Source organism: Stegostoma tigrinum, chromosome 4 (genome assembly GCF_030684315.1).
Source record: "Stegostoma tigrinum isolate sSteTig4 chromosome 4, sSteTig4.hap1, whole genome shotgun sequence".
Lineage (NCBI taxonomy): Eukaryota > Metazoa > Chordata > Chondrichthyes > Orectolobiformes > Stegostomatidae > Stegostoma > Stegostoma tigrinum.
Window position 1 is genome coordinate 115669958 of NC_081357.1, and position 22889 is coordinate 115692846.

The 22889-nt window shown below is 40.4% G+C and overlaps 1 protein-coding gene across 2 annotated transcripts in view; it reads left to right on the top strand.

The window, feature by feature from the left end:
- The window catches only part of grhl1 (grainyhead-like transcription factor 1), a 113282-nt gene that overhangs the window by 53790 nt on the left and 36603 nt on the right, over positions 1-22889 (top strand). For both annotated transcript variants that reach the window (XM_059645617.1, XM_048531974.2), the window contains exon 9: positions 2940-3034. In XM_059645617.1, the coding sequence (XP_059501600.1) occupies positions 2940-3034 (95 nt within the window). The remainder of the gene's footprint in view (positions 1-2939; positions 3035-22889) is intronic.

Consider the following 22889-nt stretch of genomic DNA (forward strand, 5'->3'; position numbering starts at 1 on the left):
GTGAGAAAATTCGTAAAGCAGAAGTACAAAGGGATCTGGGAATGTTGGTCCAGGATTCTCTAAAAGTTAACTTGCAGGTAGAGTCTGTGATTAAAAGGGCAAATGTAATGTTGTCATTTATGTACAGAATATAAAAGCAGTGATGTGCTTCTGAGACTTTATAAAGCTCTAGTTAGGCCCCATTTAGAATACTGTGTCCAATTTTGGGCCCCACACCTCAGGAAGGACATACTAGCCCTGGAGCATGTCCAGCGGAGATTCACACGGATGATCCCTGGAATGGTAGGTTTAACGTATGATGAACGGCTAAGGATCCTGGGATTGTACTCATTAGAGTTTAGAAGGTTGAGAGGAGATCTAATAGAAACTTACAAGATAATGTGTGGCTTAGAAAGAGTGGGCACTGGGAAGTTGTTTCCGTTAGGCGGGGTGACTAGAATCTGTGGGCACGGCCTTAGAATTAGAGGGAGTCAATTTAAAATGGAAATGAGGAGGCATTTCTTCAGCCAGAAAGTGGTGGGCTTGTGGAATTCATTGCCACGGAGCGCAGTGGAGGCCGGGACGTTAAATGTCTTCAAGGCGGAGATTGATAAATTCTCGATCTCACAAGGAATTAAGGTCTACGGGGAGAGTGCAGGGAAGTGGAGTTGAAATGCCCACCAGCCATGATTAAATGGTGGAGTGGACTCGATGGGCTGAACGGCCTTACTCCCACTCCTATATCTTATGGTCTTTGGTCTTATGGTCTTATCCAAATGTCATTTAAACGCTGTAACTGTACCTGCCTCTGCAAGTTCATTCCACACATGATCCACTCTGGGTAAAAAAAATTGCCCCTCATGTCTTTTCTAAATCTTTCTCCTCTCACCTTAAAGTATGCCCCCCTGTCTTGAAATTCCTACCGTCAGGAAAAGACCTTATCTATACCCCTCATGATTTTGTAAACCTCAACCTCCTACACCCCAGTGAAAATGGTCCCAGCCTTTCCAGATTCTCATGATAACTCTCCATTCAAACCCTCCATTCCTGGCAAAATCCTGGTAAATCTCTTCTGAACCCTCTCCAGTTTAATAATATCCTCCCAAAAGAGGGTAGACAGAACTGGATACAGTATTCCAGAAGCTGCCTCACCAACATCCGGTGCAACTCAACATAACGTGCCAACTCATATATTCAAAGGACTGAGCAATATATGCAAATTCCTTTCTTTCCTCCACTTAAACTGTTAAATGGCAGTTTTATCTTGTAATCTAAAACCAGTTGCAAAGCTTTAATAATTATAGGATTGACATGGTTGGTTGTTAGGCAAGACGTCAATGACTATTATTACATTTCCAAACTGATGAGTCTGGCTGAATGGATTTTTTTTTAGCAGTTTCTCATGTGAAACCATAGATTGATTTCTCAACAAACCTTTACAGTTGAAGGCAAAAATAAACACAAGAGAACTCTTTTTCTTTATCTTTTTGAGAGCCTTGGCAAAGGAATTGCAGTAAAAAAATAAAGAAGGATTCCAATTAGCATAGGTTCGGAGCACCAGTATTCAGAGTAAATGATCTCACCTTTTTAAATACAAGTTGCCAGTCTGCGAGGGGAGCACCTCTCTAGAGTGCTTGCAAAACAAGCAACCCTGACAAGGAACTTCCCTTGACAACAGGTAGTGTCTCATTTAGGCAGTTAACGCCTCCTTGCCCCTAGTTCTCCCAAACTCCTAGGAAACCAGAACCTTGGAATAGGCAGGCCCTCGGCTTGTAAACTTCTTAAGGACAATTTGTAATGGGTAATGCAGACAGAAGAGTGCTACCAATCCAACTGCCAGAGTGCACCAATATTAGGGGACTAGATGAAGCAATAAGGTCAGTATGTAAATCAAACGGACTCAGTGTAACGTAAAATATTACACAAAGGTGAACCAGACAAATTAACATTCTGTACAGAGACGTTAATTTCTATACAGAATATATAGAACTGCAGATGCAGGAGTCTGAGACAACAACAGTGTGGAACTGGAGGAACACAGCAGGTCAGGCAGCATCAGAGGAGCAGGACAGTGACGTTTTGGGTCGGGACCTTCTTCAGAAAATGAAGGGCCCTGACCCAAAATGTCAGCTTAACATTCTATTTACCCCATCTGTACTTTTGTATTCTGTACGTCCAAAAGAAATGCATAGTCAGGTAAGTAGTAAGGAAAGGAAACAGAAATTACCGAAAAAGCTGAGCAGGTCTAGCAGCATCTGTGGAGAGAAATCAGAGTTAATGTTTTGAGTCGAGTGACCCTTCTTCAGTAAGTAGTAAGAAACATTTTTTTTAGGTATTCTTGCACATCCAGCTTCTGAAAATGAAAAAGACTGGGGAGATGCATTTTAGTTATTGATTCTGTTCCCCTCGAGTCCTGTGTTTTTGACAATGGTCAGTGGTTACAGGGTTGCTATTGGGCCAGCTTTCAATCCCAGATATTACTGAATTTACATTCACTATCTGCCATAAAGAGATTTGAACCCTGGCCTCCCCAGACTTCTGGGTTACTAGTCCAGGGACATTGTCATTACATCACTGCCTCTCCCTGACCCTCCCTTCAGCTCGTCTTCCTTGTTGATGGGAAGACAGATAGAATGAACACTTACATTTTCACCCAGCAGCAATCAGATGTCACTGAGCAGTCGCCCTTCAGTAGAATGCTTGTGTGAGTTTTTTTAAAGGGGCCACACAGCTATCAGGGGTTGGCCCATGCTTTAAGGTGTCAAAGGCAATGGCCTCAAAATCCCAATTAGAGGTCACGACCTGTGGCTTGGGAAGCCCTGATCTGTATTTGAGTTTCTGTCTTGGGGTTGTGCTGTTGAGGGTGACTGCTTCTGTTTTTGCATCTCAAGTTTAGACAGGCTTGGTAAAACTCATTTTTATTTAAAATGATCAGCCCCTTTATTACTGTTTCCCTGCAGCTGATTACAAAGAAAGTTTCAACACAATTAGTAACATTGAAGAAATCGCTTACAACGCCATCTCTTTTACATGGGACATCAATGATGAAGCTAAGGTAGGACTGTATTCCTGCGCTGCAGCACATTTCAGTTTGTTTTAGGATGACTTTGTTTTCTCTAGTCAAGATGGCACAAATGTAAATATTTAGAACAAAAACAGAAAGTGCTGGAGAAACCTGGCAAGTCTGTCACCATCTGTGGAGAAGAAACAGAATTAACGATTCGAGTCCAAAGACTCTTCTATGTAACTGTTCCACAGTCCAAAGAAGAGTCTTTGGTTTCAAAGCGTTACCTTTGTTTCTCTCTCCACAGTTGCATTTTCTGATTGTATTTCCAATTTCCAGCATGTGCAGCATGCTGCTTTTATTCGTATTTAAACTTGCCTGGCCCTTGTAAATTGTTTCCACAATTGACTTTCTCCTTGGGTTCAAGCCCATCTGATCTTGAACATCTTGATTGTCTGTTGCCTCTTGGAGTCTGCTATAAGATTGATTTGGGCCATTTCAGCCTGGTGGTTTGCAGCTGCCACTCTGTATTGGAGTGTAATTTGGCCAAAGTTATCGGAAGGGGAAGCTTCATTCTGAGAGAAATGTCTACTAACTGGTGCTAACTAAGTGCTGACTGGCAGCAGCGGCTACAATACCTCACCAGCAAGGATCATCGTGAGCAATTCATTAACAACGTTTTAAAGTTTCTCATTGAAATGTTTGTAATGGATTAGGGAAAAAAAGGTGCACTTATCTCAGACAAACTGAGCTCTTTTGTCAATCAAATTTTCAGGAGCAACTGCATTTACTAACATCAGGATGTATAAAATGAACAGTTGTGGCCATGCAGATTAGCCTTTGTAATGCCATTCAGGAGTCTTTAACTGACAGTTATGTTTTCTTAATGTCTGTGTAAATAACTCTTCCATGATTCTGTTTTTTTTAATTTGACCTCGGTGAAAGGCCAAAATCTATGGTGCAGGGCAGTGTGAAAATAATGAGCAGAGGCATTTCCATTTGTGTAATCCTTTCTCCCTTCTCCAGCAGCATCTTGAAATGTTTCATGCGCAATGAATTACTTTCAACAGGTTTGGGTGGGCAGGAATGGGCTGATGCATGAGGCCATGATCTGATTTTTGGCTTCTTGATCAGTGGAGGAACTGATCTCCCTTTCAGAGAATTATTTACACTTTCATGTGCGGATGTAGATTCGACACCAGATTAAATGGATAGTTTTTAGTACCGTTGTCTTGTAACTGATTTTGTTCCTGCCGGGCTCACACTTCAACATGCCTACAAGAGCCACCATTAAGTTGTGTCTAAAATGTAGATGTAATGCATCCAAATTGGAACCTGCTGCACACATCCTGGCTTGATGCTAAAAGGATGCAGGGGCTGAGTTGTCAGAGTACAGCTCCCTTGACGCCTCCTCTCCCTTCAATAAATAATTCACTTCATTAACAGCCCATAACAAGGAAGCAGATTTAATTTTGAAACTAGAGGGAGAATTGAGATTAGGACACGGCCCCTAGCTTCTGTTCTTGCCTTTTATTTTCTCTTGTCCCATCCTTTTCTTTTGCACAGCACTTAAAAGAAAAGTTTCATTAAAACAGCACCTTTGCAGTTAAGGTGAATGCTAGAACTTAAAAGAAATGGTTTATTCAGCGTCTGCAGGAATAGGTTAATGCTCTGGGTGGAGACCCTTCCAGAGAATTATTTATACTTTCATGTGCTGATGTAGATTTGACACCAGATTAAATGGGTAGTTTTTAGTACTATTATCTTGTAAAGTTGAGGGGCACCAGGCCGGGTGTACTGGACCTTTTGTACAGGTTGTTCACAGGCAAACAGTACTGTTGACTTTGGAGTGCAGTGATTGTTGATTTTTTTAGACAGATACAGCAGCTATTTGGTGCAATACAAGATCCTACAAACAAATTCAAGACCAATTAGTCTGTTTTTCATGGTATTGTTTGGGTGGGGGGGGGTGCGTGGGGTGGTGATGGGGTTCGAGTGGAATATGGATCAGAACAGTTTCCTGTTGCTCCTTTCGTGCCATACAATTGTTATTACTCATCTGTGAAAATAGACAGCTTCTGGAGTCTCAGGGAAACTAGCTTTAACAAGGCAGTATTTTCTCAGATTCAGTATTTCGGGCTGTTCACCTCAGGTGCTCAAGATCCATTGGATTAAACCTAGAGATCAGAATACTACCAAGCAAAACAAGTTGTTGTTAAAGCTGGCTTGCCCGTTTGTAATTGGGTAAATGCTACCAGCTTTTTCTCTTACGATATTGCTTATGTTGCCATGTGCTAAGTTAGACTGCAAAATATAGGAACAGAATTAGGCCATTCAGCCCATTGAGCCTACTCCACCATTCGATCATGGCTGCTATGTTTCTCAACCGTATTCTCCTGCCTTCTCCCTGTAACCCTTGATTTCCTTACTAATCAAAAACATATCTAAATACACTCAGTGACTCAGTAATCACAGGGTATTTTGCTGTGCAATGCACAATATATTTATTATTCTATTGCTGTGGTAGAACAGTGTTTATATTTCACTATTCCTGAAAGATCAAATATATATATTTGCTGCAAATTAATGCAGTTTATGATTGATTGTTCTTTTGCTGAATAAAGTTTGTTGGTTAGAATATTCTCGCTGTTCTTTCTTGAATTAGAGAAAAAGCCTACTTAATGCTTTTTTGTAATGCCCGAAGTGCAGTGAAGACTCTGAAAACTTTAAATGATTAGAAAGATACGATTAGAAATGTACGATGGAATATGCACTTTGTTGGTCAACTACAAAAGTGTGCATGAGCTGGTATGTCCACACCACAGCAAGACTAGGAGAGATGCTTTATAAAATGGAAAATGATAGCACAAGACAAAGTCATTTTACTCTTGTTTATTGGCACTATAACCTTGCCCATCTTTTCGCGTATTTTTTTTTGACTGTGTCTTTGTGTGTAGGCAGCTATCCCACATTTAAACATTCCTTAACAACATAGATTCCAATGAAAACTTGTTAAACAAAAACCATTTTCCCTGAAGTAAATAAGTAATAAGATGGGCTCCACTTCTGACCCATAACATTTTGGATTAAAAACCTATTTTTATGCATTAAACACAGACATGCGAAGTAACAGAAGATTGTAAAAAATGTTTTTCAGTATGTGACATGGGAAGGCACTTGCTTTATGAACTAGCATTTAAAGTATGGTGGAGATTGAAGATTAGTTGTGAGTTTGCAGAAGAATTATCTGATTTAATAGCCAACAAGTAAACTGGTCCACTTCTTCAAACATACTCAGTGATATGGTTTTATTTTACTTCTTAAAAATAAAGTTGGACAAATTTGTAGTTAAAAATAATGCTGCAAGAGCCTATGTTAAGAATGTTTTTATTTGCTGCAAAGGCATATATTAAGACATGCAATACTGCATAATATGCTATGATGTACAATGTGTAGTTGCGTCATCGTCGTTGAGTTGTACAGCACGGAAACAGACCTTTTAGTCCAACTCGTCCATGCCAATCCGATATCCTAAACTAATCTAGTCCCATTTGCCAGCATTTGGCCCACATCCCTCTAAAGCCTTCCTATTCATGTACCCATCCAGATGCCTTTTAAATGTTGTAATTGTACCTGCCTCCACGACCTCCTCTGAAAGCTCTTTACATACACACCACTCTCTGCATGAAAATGTTTCTCCTTTGGTCCCTTAGGTCCCTTTTAAATCTCTCACCTCTCAGCTTAAACCTATGCTGTCTTATTTTGGACTCTGATCCTCTGGAAAAAAGACTTTTCCATTGTAATGATAAATGCCTGCTTTACATTGTATACATTTTATTAGAAAATTATAAAATTAAAATGAAAAGTACAGTGAAAAATGAATCTATAATGTTGATTAGTCATAACTTACTAACTGTGCAGAATTGAAGTCCATAGCTAGTTGTAAAAGTATCCGTATGCGGAAAACATATTGTGTTAAGGTGGTGTAAATAGAACATACCTCTATATGTGTATCATCTTTTATTTTAGAAAGATATCTGCCTGTTTTCTTAGACGACATGGATAGATCAGTGCTTTGCAGCTCAGAAAAGCTCTGGTGAACTGGAGTAGTGCTTTTGATTGATCCTGGCAGATTTCAGCACAAATCACTGTGTGCTCAATGGCCCTTATTTCCCACAACTGAGTTTAGTTGTTATGCTGAATTGAATATCTTTCGTCATAGTTGGATTTAATTTTTGTGCATTAGGATGAAGACCTCCAAAGTCAGCCAGTTAGTAAACTCAATCTTGATGTACTGGTGATGCAGGAGTTTTTATATCCAGTTTTTATATTTTTATGTTTATCCACTGCCAAATAATTCTGACCGAAAATGCTGCCACTTGGAGCCTCATAAACTGGTCAGTGTATTGCATTTACTCTGGTCTTATTTTGCCTTTTTTTCCAAAACTTCTATGTGCGCGATAGCCGGATGAACAAAACAAATTGTCATTTGTTCAAACCAAATTGTTATTTAACTGCTTGAGGGTGGTAAAAGGAATGCTATCATTGTAGGCTCTGCCTGACTGGTCTTTGTGTGATTGCTATTGAATCAGATTCTTTGAACAAAGTCACCTGCAGCATTGTGGCCCTTTGTGTTTCAATTTGTAGCTCTTATTGAAATAAGGGCAATTAAAACTGTTTTTAAAAAACGCCCCCAGAATCTCTTGTTACACAAACTTGCAGAAATTACCAAATAAAAATGGGTGTGTTTGTGGTTTCCGAGAAATGAAAGACACTTTGGTACGTTAGAAGGTAATAAGAGAATAGTAAATAATAAAATAAAGATTGTGGTTTTTAAAGGGGCTTTAATGCCTTGAAAAACAAAATAACTCAATCTGCAAACATGGGTGTACATGATGTTGATGTAAATAGACTATCACATGTCTTGGAGCCAAGAGACCTATTAAAATAACAGTGCATGCTAGCTTTAACTGCCAAAGGAATGGGTGGAAAAGTTTAAACAGAATGTACAGTGAGGCTTTTAAGTTTTCATTTAACACAGTTAATGGAGTCAGTTTTGGCATTTAATATCGGGAGTTTCATTTTGAATGTTGTTTTGCATCAGGTCTGACAACTTGTATAACGTCATCTTTTTATCTGTCATGACAAGAAAGAAGAGGCCATCCTTCTACATTCTAAACTAGACCATAGATATTGCAAACACAAACAATTTTTTTAAAAAGGACTCATCAGCAGAGCGTTTTTTCAATGGAGGTTTGGTGCATACTTAGAACCCTGTGTGCGCTAATATTACACAGGGATCAACCAGTAGATAGTTGAACAGAAGTCCTGTCTTCAGACTGCGAAGCCTCTTCCAGGGATGCCTAACCTGAAGAAGTTACCCTCCTCCCTCTGGACAAACCTCAGGGTATTTCTCCCCCACTCACCCCATCCCCCTCTCTGACGAAGGGTCTAGGCCCGAAACGTCAGCTTTTGTGCTCCTGAGATGCAGCTTGGCCTGCTGTGTTCATCCAGCTTCACACTTTGTTATCTCGGAAAGTCTGATTGTGATGTTTGACTTGAAATTGCTTTTTAGGGTTCACAACTACTAAAATGAAGTTTTAGTCTGCCAAGAAACTCAGATGAAAAGAAGCAGCATTTCAAAGCAGAGATAATGGGAACTGCAGATGCTGGAGATTCCAAGATAATAAAATGTGAGGCTGGATGAACACAGCAGGCCCAGCAGCATCTCTGATGAAGGGTCTAGGCCCGAAACGTCAGCTTTTGTGCTCCTGAGATGCTGCTTGGCCTGCTGTGTTCATCCAGCTCCACACTTTGTTATCTCAGCATTTCAAAGCATTTTGTTTTAAAACTATTGAATATTGCTTAGTTGGGAGCCAGCCAGGGATTGGTCAATAGTTGATGTTCTTTGTTAGTATAGTCCATATGTTAGTATTTTATACGAGCACTGTGACAAGTGCAATATGAACTCTGAAGACAGGACTTCTGTTCCGCTATCTACTGGTTGATCCCTGTGTAACATTAGCGCACACAGGGTTCTAAGTATTCACCAAACCTCCATTGAAAAAATGCTCTGCTGATGTGTCCCTTTTAAAAAATTGTTTGTGTTTGCAATATCTATGGTCTAGTTTAGAAAAAACACGGAACCTTCCGGTATTCCAGAAACCTCAGCTGTCATGAAACGCAGTTGAAGATTATTTAAGTTTCCTTGGACAACGTTGTGTTTAGTGTTTAGAATCATTTGAGAAAGCTTAACATGGGCAAGGAATGAGTTGGGGGGAGGGGGAGTGTGGGGAGTAAAGAGATAAAAATGGAGAAGAGAAATAGTCAGTGTAAATGCCTTGTGTCAGGATTTTGCAACTAATTTCCTATGGAAGTAGTTGGAAAAACATTACCTTAAAGTATTTTTAAAGTGGATGTTTTTGAAGCATAATCCTAGGCTTTGCCTGCCATTATAAAATGGAGTTTGATTGTTAATGCTAAGCTCATTAACATAGGTGTTCCATAATCGCTGGGGCTAATAAGCAAATCATTATATCGTCTGAGCTTCCGGTGAAAATCCACACCTAAAATTAAGATTCATTTGTCTTTACTCAGCACTGACCAGATGAGAATTCATTCTTTGGATGGCTAGATTGACCAAAGTCTGGCTCCTCCCACCTTACTGAATAAGAACCAAATCCCAGTTGGTGCACAGAACAGTAATAGTAAAAAAAAATCACTTTTAGCAAAGGCTGCAAAGCAGCAGGCTATGTCTTGGAGCAAGGAATACAACAGAATTTATGCCGAAGCAAAAAGGTTTTAAATATGACAGCAAATTATATAGATCAGGCTTTTAGTCTCTTGATTATAGAAGATTGAGAGATGATCTCATTTTTCAACTTGAGAGGCATAAAGAACTCAATAGATTAGAGAGAAAGTAATTTTTCTTTCCCAACCCACCCCTATGCCCAGAAAGACTGTTGAAGCTGGCTCAACCAATAGTTTTGGCATTATGATTGATAGGTTTTTGTTGGTATGAGCATTCATCAACCGTCTCGCTGTATATTTGCATCATTAAACTCCTTATCCCAGCAGCAATGCCATACACTGTTTTTCAAGAGAGTGGAGTTTAACCAGGTAACAAAAATGTTTACTAGCATATGGCTTCAGGAACCCAAACTATAATGGAACTGGAATAAAATTGGTTTTGAAAAGGGAAAAAAAACTAAACCGCTGTGAGGCTTTAGAAAAAAATACAGCATATTTAGAACATGGAACATACTTTTCATGAAAATACAGAAACCCTGACTTGAGATTTTGATAAAAGCATTGAAAAGTTTGTTTGTAGAGCCTAGCATTTGTAATAATCAGGCAATTCCGTGATTTGTAGGCACTTGAACTTATGGCAGGTCAAAAAGACTTGTTTACTGAGCTTGAGAGCTCTCCCTGTCTTACAGACAAATGCAAAAACAAAAATAGGCATTTGAGGACATGCACTTTAGATCATTTGCATAAGGCAAATAGCTCCTTTTGGAAGCCCCCATTGCAAGATTGATTCCCTCAGTCAGAAGGACAATATCTCCTGGATGCGTATTCGAACCATGTGGGCGACTGGAGGACCTCGTCCCACCATAGTAACTACTTTCACACCTCCCTCCCTACGTACCGAGTCCTTCCCAGTCTTCCACTCCCTCCCCATTAGCCTTTTTTTAAATGAGTTACCTGGAGGAACAACAGCCCTGGGAGCTCACTCCTTTTGTTACTATACCAAATTGGGTGGTAATGAGCCTCCGGTTCCAGCACGATTGACAGTGATGAGCACGATAGTGCATTCAGAATTTCATTTCTGTTGACGTGATACCACATGCATTGTCTTTAGTGGCCTTTTTCTTCTTATTGACATTCAGAACAAATTATTTCATCAGAATGTGTGCTTTTCAAGTCCTTTTTATTGACAACCGTGGGAAAAACTGAGTTTGGTTTTGTAGTGGCAATTGCTTCACATTGAACATTAAAAAACTTAAAAGCCATGAATGCAATAAAAAAATGTAATTTTTTGCCTCAGTTGGGTGTGTAAAATGATTTTGAGTCTTATTTTTGGATCAATATTTTTAATTCACATTAGTGTATGTTGGACAACTTATCCCTACAAGTAATAAACACAAAGAACGCACATCCTGTTGGCATAAATATTTATGCCAACATTCACTCAAAAACAGGTTATCTTGCATTTACAGATAATGGGAACTACAGATGCTGGAGAATCCAAGATAACAAAGTGTGGAGCTGGATGAACACAGCAGGCCAAGCAATATCTCAGGAGCATAAAAGCTGTTGCCTGCTGTGTTCATCCAGCTCCACACTTTGTTATCTTGCATTTACATGTTAGTAGCATTCAGATTGCACAAGTGCCAGGCATCTGTTACATAAGAAAATCTAACAAGCTCCACTCAACATCCAACAGTGGCGTCATTGTTGAATCACCCACCATCGTCCTAAAAGTCAGAATTGACCAGGAATTTGACAAACATCTGACTATACAATTACGTTTTCCTTCCGCTGAAAGGAAGCTGTTGTAATGATTTTCAACTTGAGCATGTGGGGACTAAATTTAAGTTCCCCAGAAATGGGCATAGAGATGCAAGATGAACTCCTGTTGGATGAAATGCAAATGGCTTTTCAGCTTAGTGCAGCCTGCACTTTTAACTTTTGTTGCTACGTACGACCAAGATTAACTTGTTCATTGGCTGTAGGCCTCAGCGGCAGTCCAAAATCCTAAACTAGTAGGAACTGTTAATGCTAGTGTGCACCTCTTAATGAGGAGGAGGATCCTTGACAACCTTGCAGTTGTGTCACTGAGCTGCACATCACTGGGTATAAATACCAGAATGTGAGCAACATTAGAACGGTCTAGAAGGAGCAGTTGGTAAGGCACACCTCTAAAGGTCACACAGAGGACACTGAGCATAATACTCATGGAAGATATTGCATTTTGGTACAACAAACAGAGGTAAGACTTACACAATTAACAGTAGGGCCTTGGATAATGTTGTAGAGCTGAGGGACCTGGGATTCAGGAACATAATTCTTTAAAACTTGCATCACATATAGACAGGGTGGTTAAAAATGCATTTAGCACACTTGCTTTCATTGCTCAGTCCTTTGAGCGTAGGAGTTGGAAAGCCATATTGAGGTAGAACAGGACAGTTGTGAGGCCTCTTCTGGAATATTGTGTCCAGTTCTGGTTGCCCAATTATAGGAAAGATATTATTAAGCTGGAGAGGGTTCAGAATGCTGTTGCCAAGTATGGAAGGTTTGAGTTTTACAGAAAGGCTGGATAGACTGGGAAGGAGCGAAGGAGTTTGAGAGGAAGTTTATAAAATAATGAGGGGTATAGATAGCGTCAATGGTAGTTGTCTTTTCTCTAGGATGGGGGATTTCAAGACTAAGGGAACACATTTTTAAGGTGAGAGGAGAGAGATTTTAAAAAAGACACGAGGGGCAAAGTTTGAACATAGAGGGTGGTCCGTATGTAGAATGAACTTCCGGAGGAAGTGGTGGACATGGGCACAATTATGTTTAAAAGACATTTGGATAAGCACGTAAACAGGAAAAGTTTGGAGGGATATGGGCCAAACATAGGCAGATGGGACTAGTTTAGTTTGGGATTATGTTTGGCATCGGCTAGTTTGACCAAAGGGCCTATTTCCATGCTGAGTGACTAAGACTCTATAAGGTACATTAATACAACTGTTTCGTCACCTATGGTCAGATACCGAAAGAAAACTGAGTAAGTGAAATCCCTTTTCGTTCTAGAAAAGAGCTAAGTTGATGTGGTGCTGCTGGGTGATCTCTGGGCTGTCAATGTCAATTTGAATAAACCAACAATTACAGCAAAGCCACGTACTTAGCTTTGGCAATAGAGAATGAAATGAGTTTAGCGATAATGGGAACTGCAGATGCTGGAGAATCCAAGATAATAAAGTGTGAAGCTGGATGAACACAGCAGGCCCAGCAGCATCTCAGGAGCACAAAAGCTGATGTTTTGGGCCTAGACCCTTCATCAGAGAGGGGGATGGGGAGAGGGAACTGGAATAAATAGGGAGAGAGGGGGTGGCGGACCAAAGATGGATAGAGGAGAAGATAGGTGGAGAGGAGAGTATAGGTGGGGAGCTAGGGAGGGGATAGATCAGTCCGGGGAGGACGGACAGGTCAGGGGGGCGGGATGAGGTTAGTAGGTAGGAAAATGGAGGTGCGGCTTGAGGTGGGAGGAGGGGATAGGTGAGAGGAAGAACAGGTTAGGGAGGTGCGGACGAGCTGGGCTGGTGCTCTGTTTTGAATAGAGTCACAGCGATCACTCCATGTAACATTGGCCAGAAACCTGAGTTGTTGCAGATATTTCCAGTGTAGACCTGGGAGGAGCCGAATGCAAAAATGTCTGTCACCACAGTCATTGACAGTTGCCTATCTGGGAGTAATTATTTGCTGGAGAAACCTTTAAAAATGCAAAAATTCCTTTGTTGCTTGCCACACTCTGTAGACCTTTGCAGCTTCCTCCTATGGTTTTGTTTCCTGTAGTTGCATAATTGAAGTAAAAGCCGGAAGAAATTGATCAGCAACAAACCTGTAAATTGTTGGTGAGCCCTTTTTAAATCATGCCAGCGGCGATCTGCTTTCAACTGTGTGAGACTGAGGGAGTTTCAGTTGAAGTATTGAAGTCTGAAGTATCAGTTCAGTATTGCAGGCCAATTGTTGTCACGATCAGTCAGCTCTACATCTGTTAGAAATTCAGTGACCACACTAGTGTTTTTACAGTATGGCATCTGGTGCAATTTGCTCCGTGTGATCATGTGTGTCACAGATATATTCTGGAGGTTTATTGGCATTTCTAGGCAAGACCTGTTTCTCAGCCCATGTGTTTATTATTTTGTCGTTGGAAAATCTCCAACAAACATACTTGCACAGATCTATCTAGTTGTACCTGAATAAAGAGTGAGCCATCTCCTCACGCGAGCCACATTTTACTTTGAGACGACAGCCCTAAATGCTGGCATGCCAGAATAAATTACCGAAACAGTGTATTAAGCAACCTTATGGATTTGTTTTTAGAATACCGAGTGTAGTGAAACTGCGACAGAACTTTGCATGTCTTGACATGCACTTTTCACAATTTACAGGTTTGTTGCTGATCAATTTCTTCTGGCTTTTACTTCAATTATGCAACTACAGGAAACAAAATGACTAATGTGAAAAGTCTGGAGAAATGGTGACACAGTGCAGATATCTCTGGGCTAATAATCCAGGGTCCCAGGCTAATGGTTTGGAGATATGGGTGCACATCCCACATGGCAAATGATGAAACTTGAATTCAATTAGTAAATCTGAAATTATGCCTCACTATCAATGGATCAAAATCCTGGAATTCCCTCCCTCAGGGCATTGGGAATCAACCCATAGCAGGTGGACTGCAGCAAGTCAAGAAGGTAGATCACCGCCACCATCTCAAGGGATGGGCAAGAAACGCTGGCCAGCCAGCACCTCCCATGTTCGTTGAATGAATAAAAAAAGCTAGTGCAATGGTGTCCATGAAACCACTATGAATGTCTTGTTGAAAAAAAATCTGCTTCATAAACGTGTTTTCAAGAATGAAAATCTGCTCATCTTACCTCGTCTGGCCTCTATATGACTGCCATCCGTAGGATGTGGTTAGCTCTCAGATTAACCATGATCTTATTGAATGTTGGAGGAGGCTTGAGGGGCCAAATGACCTACTGACCTTCTTTCTATAGTAACCGAACTGGAGCAACCAGGTATCATGACCTGCTGTCATAGGCAGATACTGGGTATCTGCAGCAAGTTACTCATTTCTGGCCTCCTCAAAGCCTGAATATCATCTCCAAGATACAAGTCAGGAGTGTGATGAAGTACTTCCACTTTTCTGAATAGACTCAGTTCCAACAACTCCAGAAACTCAATAACCTCCAGGACAAAGCATTCCACTTGATTGATAGCCCTCTATATACCTTCAACATTCATTCCCTCCACCACAAATGTACAGTGGCAGCCATATATACCATCTACAAGATGCATTGCAACAACTCACCCAGACTCTTTCAAAAACATCTTCCAAATCCTACCACTTTGAAGGACAAGGGTGGCAGATAATCAAAAAACCAACATCTGCAAGTTATCATCCAGGCCACTCACCATCATGTCTTGGAATTATATCAGTTTTTTGCCTGTCACTGGCTCATAATCCTGGCACTTTCTTTCCAACAGCACTATGGGTATCCCAGCACACCCCGAATGCAGCAATTCAAGTAGGCAGCTCACCACCAACTTCGAGATTTAAATTTAGCTTTAGACTTAGCCTTTATTGTCAAGTGTGGTCAAGTGCAAAAGTGCAGAAGTACAGTGAAAAGTTTTTAATCTCGTCACACACGGTACCATCTTAGGTACGAGTACCTAGGTACAAAAAGCAATAACTTCTGACATGGCCTGTGTCACCTACAGTCCATGAACTACTAGAAACAATGGTTCAAATATTTTGGATCCAAATGGCTTTTCATTGGCATCATTTATATTTTCTGTCCACATATTCCTCTTGCTGAAGGTCTTGCCCAACACCTTGGAGACCGACTTTAAAATACTTACCTGCTCTACAATTCACACAATTCACGGGTTTGATTTTCATGAGGATGAACTTTTATATGTATATAGTTTGTATATTTTATATATATTATGTATGTGTGGCTGGTACTGTTTGCCAACCATTGCATTTTATCAACAATTTGGTTGTTTCTGTCTTCACTGATCCTTTACAAATTTCAACACGATTGTTAAATGTATATTCATGTAGCTCCTCAGCAAGCAGTAGCTTACCTCCAGAAAGAAAGCACTACAGATGCGGGAAACTGGAAACAAAAACAGTGTTGGGAAACACTTCATGTCAGGCAGCACCTGTGGTGCATCCAGAGAGAAGTTAACATTGCAGGTGTGTTTCAGCCGTCAGAATAGGTGAGTTCTGACGATGGATCTGCACCTGAGACCTTAATTGTTTTCTTTAGATGCTGACAGACTTGACTGTTTGCAGCATTTTCTAATTCTGTTTCAAAGACTCAACTTTCTACTCCTCCCCCTCCTACTCCTCACTGCATGTCTCATCTTGAGTGAAGCGATAACGTCCTCAGTATATTCCTCCCCAGTTCCAGCAGATTGCTCTCTATTATGACAGTTAACCCTGCAAATTTTGAGTTAAATGAGAATTGCAATGTTCTTGCTTAATGTCATCCACATCCAGTGAATGCAGGAAGAAAATCTATTTGGAATAGCAAGGTTTTTCTTACTTTGGATTTTACACACAGTTGTGAAAGACTTGTATGTTGCTTGGCAACAGAACATCCCTGAGGTGTGGTCAAGGACATACAGACATGTTTTATTTGAGCAATGGCGTCTGTCACTAATAAGGAAATTAAAATTCCATGAACTGCCCTCCTAAATAAAAAGGATACTGAAGATAAAATCACAAGGTAATTTCCTATTTCAAATTTTTGGACTGAAAGAAAGAACATTGTCATATGATTAATGTTGATTGCAGGGAATGAGGAAATTTTCACAAACACAGGTTTCTTAGAAAGGAATCTGGCCATACTTGTGAAATTTATAAAAGTACAGAATTACTTTCTTTTGTTATTTCAGGAAATATTTTGTGTTTTTATTTGAAAGTTTTCCCTCTGTCCAATACAGTACTCCCCAGCTGTGAGGACAGACCCAGACCTTCAAAATGTCATGCAGTTATTAAGCAGAGAGTGTGCAAAACTGTGATGACCTCGTAAAACTGTGTGTCGGCAAAGCAAAGGAAGTTCGTGGCCAGCTTCAGCTTGTAAAAATGTACCGAATGCCCTCTCCAAAGTAAACAAGATAATAATCTGGAAAAATTAGTAGCACCTTCATAGAGAACCAATAGCAGCTTGCTGATGTTTTCATCCAGGGGATCCAAAGGAGGTTTACAGTAATGATCCTGGGGATGAAGGGCTTGTCACATGAGGAGCGGATGAGGACTCTAGGTCTGGACTTAATGGAGTTTAGAAGGATGAGGGGATTTCACTGAAACTTACATAATACAGCGAAGCCTGGATAGAATGGATGTGGAGAAGATGTTTCCACAAGTAGGAGAGATTAGAACCTGAGGGCGCATACTCAGAGTGAAGGAACGATGCATTAGAACTGAGATGAGGAGGAGTTTCTTCAGCCAGAGGCTAGTGAATCTGTGGAACCCATTGCCGCAGAGGGCTGTGGAGGCCATATCATTGGGTGACCTTAACACAGAGATTGATAGATTTTTGATTATTAAGCGGATCAAGGGTTACAGGGCAAAGGCAGGAGAATGGGTTTGAGATACATATCAGCCATGATTGAATGGTGGAGCAGCCTCGATGGGCCAAATAGCCTAATTATTCTCCTATATCTTGTGCCCTTGAAATTAACTATTCCCCCTAAGTGATTCAGGCTTTGGGTGAGTAACTTTGAATTTGACATTGGCTGTCAAGTGGAAAAAAAAAATTGGATTCCTTTGTGGTTTCATTGGTGAATTTTGTCGAGTTTTGCAATGAAATCCTCTTGTTATTCCTAGGAACTGGTGGCATCCACCACCCAGATGTAATCTACGTAAATCATACTTTGTGTTGTTATAGCTCTTTTTATTGTGTTTCCATAATAGTTTTGAACTTAGCTGGAGTTGTGAATCCAGTTCTCCTTATACCTCACCCTGGTGTTATCTGTTGCCAATCAGAGGATAATAATTTCCCAAACAATGAGAATACCAGAAACGCAAAGGATAAAGAACTACTGGATGCTTGGTTGGTGATTGCACCCTGTTCTACAAGTAAATTATGCTGGCTGATGCAGAACTTGTGGAACCTGATTGATTGATTATCTGTTCTCGTCAAGTTACACCCAGTTTTCTGACCTGAATAAGAAGTGCTTTTAACCCCTGGGGGGTAAATTTCCTCAGAAATGCTCCTGCTCCACAGCCTTAACTTTGGTAGAACCTCTGTTTCTGCTGAAATGTCTGCCAAAATTATAATGGTCAAGTGAAAGAACTTGAGTGAATTTGCTCAACTAATCTCAGGCATCAATCACTTTAATGCTTTGTGTGATTCTGAGCCAGATTGTACTCTGTGTTTGCCACTAGAGGAAGGTGTCACATCACTAATTGTGCCTCATCTGTTGGCATCACTGTAACCCTGACCCTTTTTCCTAAAATAACAAGGTGTGGAGCTGGATGAACACAGCAGGCCAAGCAGCATCAGAGGAGCAGGAAGGCTGACATTTTTGGCCTAGACTCTTCTTTAGGAAATTTGTAACTTCTTTAGGGTAGGCATCCTTAGAAGAAGCTTCGCGGTGGGGTTAAAATTGTTTCAGAGATAGTAGGAACTGCAGATGCTGGAGAATCTGAGATAACAAGGTGTAGAGCTGGATAAACACAGCAGGCCAAGCTGCATCAGAGAAGCAGGAAGGCTGATGTTTCAGGCCTAGACCTAGGTGCTAACTATGCAGGGCAGGATTCCACCACTACTAAGGAATATACCTTTGCTACAAAAGGGAGTGTGGAAGTTGTTTAGAAACAATTGAAGTTACCAACCTGATGACTTCTCACAGATTTGAAATGACTGACTTTGTTACAGAAATATTTTAGGGAGATTGTAACATTTGAAAATATGTTAAAAATCAGAAGAAGATATTTCTAATGAAAAGTTGCTGTTGAAATATTGATTTTTTTTCTGGCCTCAGATGCAACTCAGTGTTTCTGTGGAAGTGAGATAAACTTGATCATTGCAGTTGTATGGCTCTTGTAGTTTAGGTTTATGGTGGTACTATATGATCCCAGCATTTATACCAGTAAACTATAGACAGAACTTGAATCCCCAGGATAGTTGTTCATGTTGGGTCATACATCATTTTATTCCTTGTATGCTCTGCTGCAAAAGGACCATTCTATTAAAACATCCGTGACTCCTTGCATTTGGAGAGCAGGCGGGGTTTCTGTTGGACATGGGAGAATGAAAAGAGCTCACTTGCCTTAGTGAGAATGCTGGAACTATTGATTTTGGTACCTGAAATGAAAGAGAAAGGGCCGTTTTGCCTAATTTACAAATAATGTAGCATTCACAGATTATGCAGCCTGTCGTAGAGGGAAGGGGGATCGTGAAGTCAGCACATAGGGTGCAGCAGATGTCAAGGTCCGACTTCTTTTGAGTTTAAGCAACTATTCTATGATAAATCAAATGTCTTTTCTGCCACCAACATTTCATAAAGAGCATTGCACCCCTCTGTGGCTCATTTTGCAGATGAAGGCATTGATATCAAGTGTCTCTAATATAGCTGCTTGGTTCATCACAATGTCTGTGCAAAGGAGTTCTGACAGCATGCGGACCAGATTTACATGCATTTTACAAACAACTACCCAATTAGCACCTCTTGTGAAGGTTTGCCAAATGTAGACAGCCTTTTGGTATAGCTACATGCCTGCAGGATGCCTGTATGCCTGAGCCATAATTTGATTCTTTAATTTGTACTAAACAGGATTTATAGCCAATCTTTTTTCATATTTTCCAGTTGTCATTTTATTACACTTGCTAGTCATTAGCCTCTGCAGTGCTAAGTTGTCTGGCCGGTGAGGCATTGGCAAGAACTGAAATTTAGGAATTTGGTGCATTTATTTTTGTATCATTTGTAGTTGTTATACGAAGCAATGGTTTCTCCTTTAAGATGAGAATCTCCCTGGTGTTTGCCTGATCTCCTGCTGTAGCATGAGCAAAAACCTTGAAGAACTAACTGAAACAGCTTTTTTTAAAACCATTTTAACTGCTGTTTCCCTGGGGTTTTCACCAGTCATCCATCAGAGGATCCCTCTGGAAATTGAAGATAATTAATTTTAATGGGATGCATTTAGAAGGAATATTGATGTGGTGAAGTAAAATTAATAACTGGTTTGAACATTCAGAACATGTTTAATATTATACAGCCTTTGGCCTATCTCCACAAATTAGCCTGCCAATATTCAATTTTGGACAGGCTACCAATTAAAAAGGATGTGAAGGGCAAGCAAGCTTAACTGTGAAACCTCCAATAACCTTGAGTTTTAAATTTGTTTACATACAGAACTTGTATCTTTAAGGTAATGTGACCCTACTGTGACCATTTTAAAGTTGCAGATCTGAAACATATCCTTGTCCATCTGTATATGAGAACACAAGAGTGGAGACTAAGTCTGAAGTGAGAGAGGGGAAGAGGTGCTCTTCTTGTACCTTCCTTCCAATTACTTAGCACACAGAGGCATGCATTGGTGATTGGTGAGTTTCATTAAAGTTGGGAAGTAGCTTAAGCCAAAAATGGGGAGTTTAACTTTTGGATTAAATTTAAGATCTAACTTGTAAAATTGCTCAATATAACTACAGATAACAGATGAAAGATGTTTGTAAACTTTAAACATTTTTAGCTAGTTGTAACACAATGATGGCAGTGCACACAATGCATTGCATCTGTAGCATGTGGAAGGTGGTGGCCATTAGTGTGATCAATGGTAACGATGTATGCAGTAACTGTCTGCAAAGTGAGTAATTCCAACTCAAAATTGATGAGCAGACACCAATGTATACCAGGGAGGGAGAAGGTAAAGGTTTGCACGTTCTTCCTGTGTTTGCATAGCTTTCTGATGGGTGCTCCAATTTCTAGCCACAGCCCATGGATCTGCAGGCAAAGTGGACTGGATGTGCTAAATTGTTTACAGCGTCTAGAGATGTACGGGCTAGGTGGATTAGCCGTGGTAAATGCATTATTACGAGGATAGGGTTGGGGAAGCTGGGTCTGGGCACAGTGCTGTTCAGAGGATTGGTGAAGGCTCAATGTGCCCATCGGCCTCTTTCTGTGCTGTAGGGATTCAATAATTATATGATTCTAAGATGGGCATTTTGCTCTATGAGATGGTTACGCCCTTTACATGAGGTGCTTCTGGCTTTATCAGGGATGGGAGGACACAGCGGCAAATGAGTCAGGCATGGGGACCCAGAACATTCTTAGCCTCTGCACTTGTTCAGTAGATTCGAGATTCTTGTATGTGCAAGAAAAGGAACTGCAGGGTGGATGAGCAAACTCACACAGCTCTGTAGTTGGGGGAATGTAAAGGGACAGTTGTAGCAAGGGACATCAGAATCTTACCTGCCTGGTGGCATGATCAAGGACATCTTTTCAGGGTTGGAGAGAAATTTAGGAGTAAATGGGAAAGATATGGTTGTCCAGATACAAAAGTGGGCAGCAATGATACACTCAGCAATAAGAAAGGAGCCCTATTTAGGGAATTTGAGCAGCTAGAAGCCAAATTATAAAGCAGAACCACAACATTCATCATCTCTGGATGAATACCTGAGCCATGAGATAATTGACATATTGGTGAATTGAGACTGGCATGGGAGGAATGGGTTATGATTAGTGGGGCATCAGAATGAGTACTGGGGAAAAATAGAGCTGCTCTATTAGGGTGGTCTTCATTTGAACTACACTGGGAATAGTGTTGTGAATTGTACAAGAAGGTCTATTGAGGGGGCTTTGAACTAAATAGTTTAGGGAGTGCCCACTAGAGAGCAGATTTGGCAAATTGAATAGAAAAGGCAAGGCAGTAGTGCAGAATTGCAATCTGGGTAATGATAATTAGAGAGACAGGAAGGGACAAAGCATACAAATGCAAGAGTGCATTTGAAAATTTGGCCAGAATAGGGGAATACAGCTTTAGGTGGAGATAGAGGAGGAACTGGGTTTGAAGGAAAAGTTTGGAAATCATAGGTGAAATTTGAGACAATTGGAATATCAACGTGGCTAAAGAGGAGCTGGGTGGGACAGAGTGTTGGTAGTAATAGTGTACCTCAGAGTAATGTCCATGGAAAGAATTGTAAATTTTTTAAAAATTGAAGTCACTTCATCTGCATGAACAGAGCATATGAAATAATAGAGACGAATGAATGGTGCAGTAGAGAAACATGGTTTAGATCAAATTACCATTACATGTATATGGTTATAAGGTGACCATGGTTGGGAAAATAAATATTCCAGAGTCCACAGCATTCTGAAAAGACAGGAAGAATGGAAAGGAGGAGGATTAGCCTGTGGATGAAGAATGACAAAAGGACCTCAGGGAGAAAGGATCTTGGAAATTGAGAACTAAAATCAGAATGGTTGGAAGTTAGGAATAGTGAAACTCAGGAAATTATGTTGAGGGTAGTTTATAGGCTCCCCAACAATAGTTATACCATGGGGCATAATATCAAACAGAGAGAAATGGAGTTTGTAACAAAGGCAATGTACTAATTGTGGAGGGTTTTAATCTTAATACATACTGGATCAGTCAATTTGCAAAGGTGCTCTGGACAATAAGTTTGCAGAATGATTTTGTGGCAGTTTCCTGGAGCAATATGTCATGGAACCAGCTAGGGATAAAGCTATTTAGAGCTGACATTTTGCCATAAGCCAGGGTTAATTAGTAAGGTCTTAGTAAAAACATCCACTGGGAAGTGTTGATTGGGTAAACTGTCTGAAATGTATGGCATTAAATAAACAGTGCGAAAAAACTTTTGTTAAAATATTTAGAATGTTCAGCCGCAGTGCATTTCATGGAGAGGTTAGGGCCCTGTGTATAGTTTGAGCATAGAGGAGGATGGTTCAAACAAAGTATTGAAGGAGGAATTGGATTGTTGTTTGAAAGGGAAGAGTGTGCAGGAGAAACTGGGCACTGCCAGGAAGTAGCATTAGGTAAACCACTCTGTTGAAGCACTGATGCAGAACCAGGGGGTTGAATTACCTCCTTTTCTTTAACCATTTTGTGACATGTTTGCATTGGAGAAAGTACACAGAACAAACATTCACTGGATTG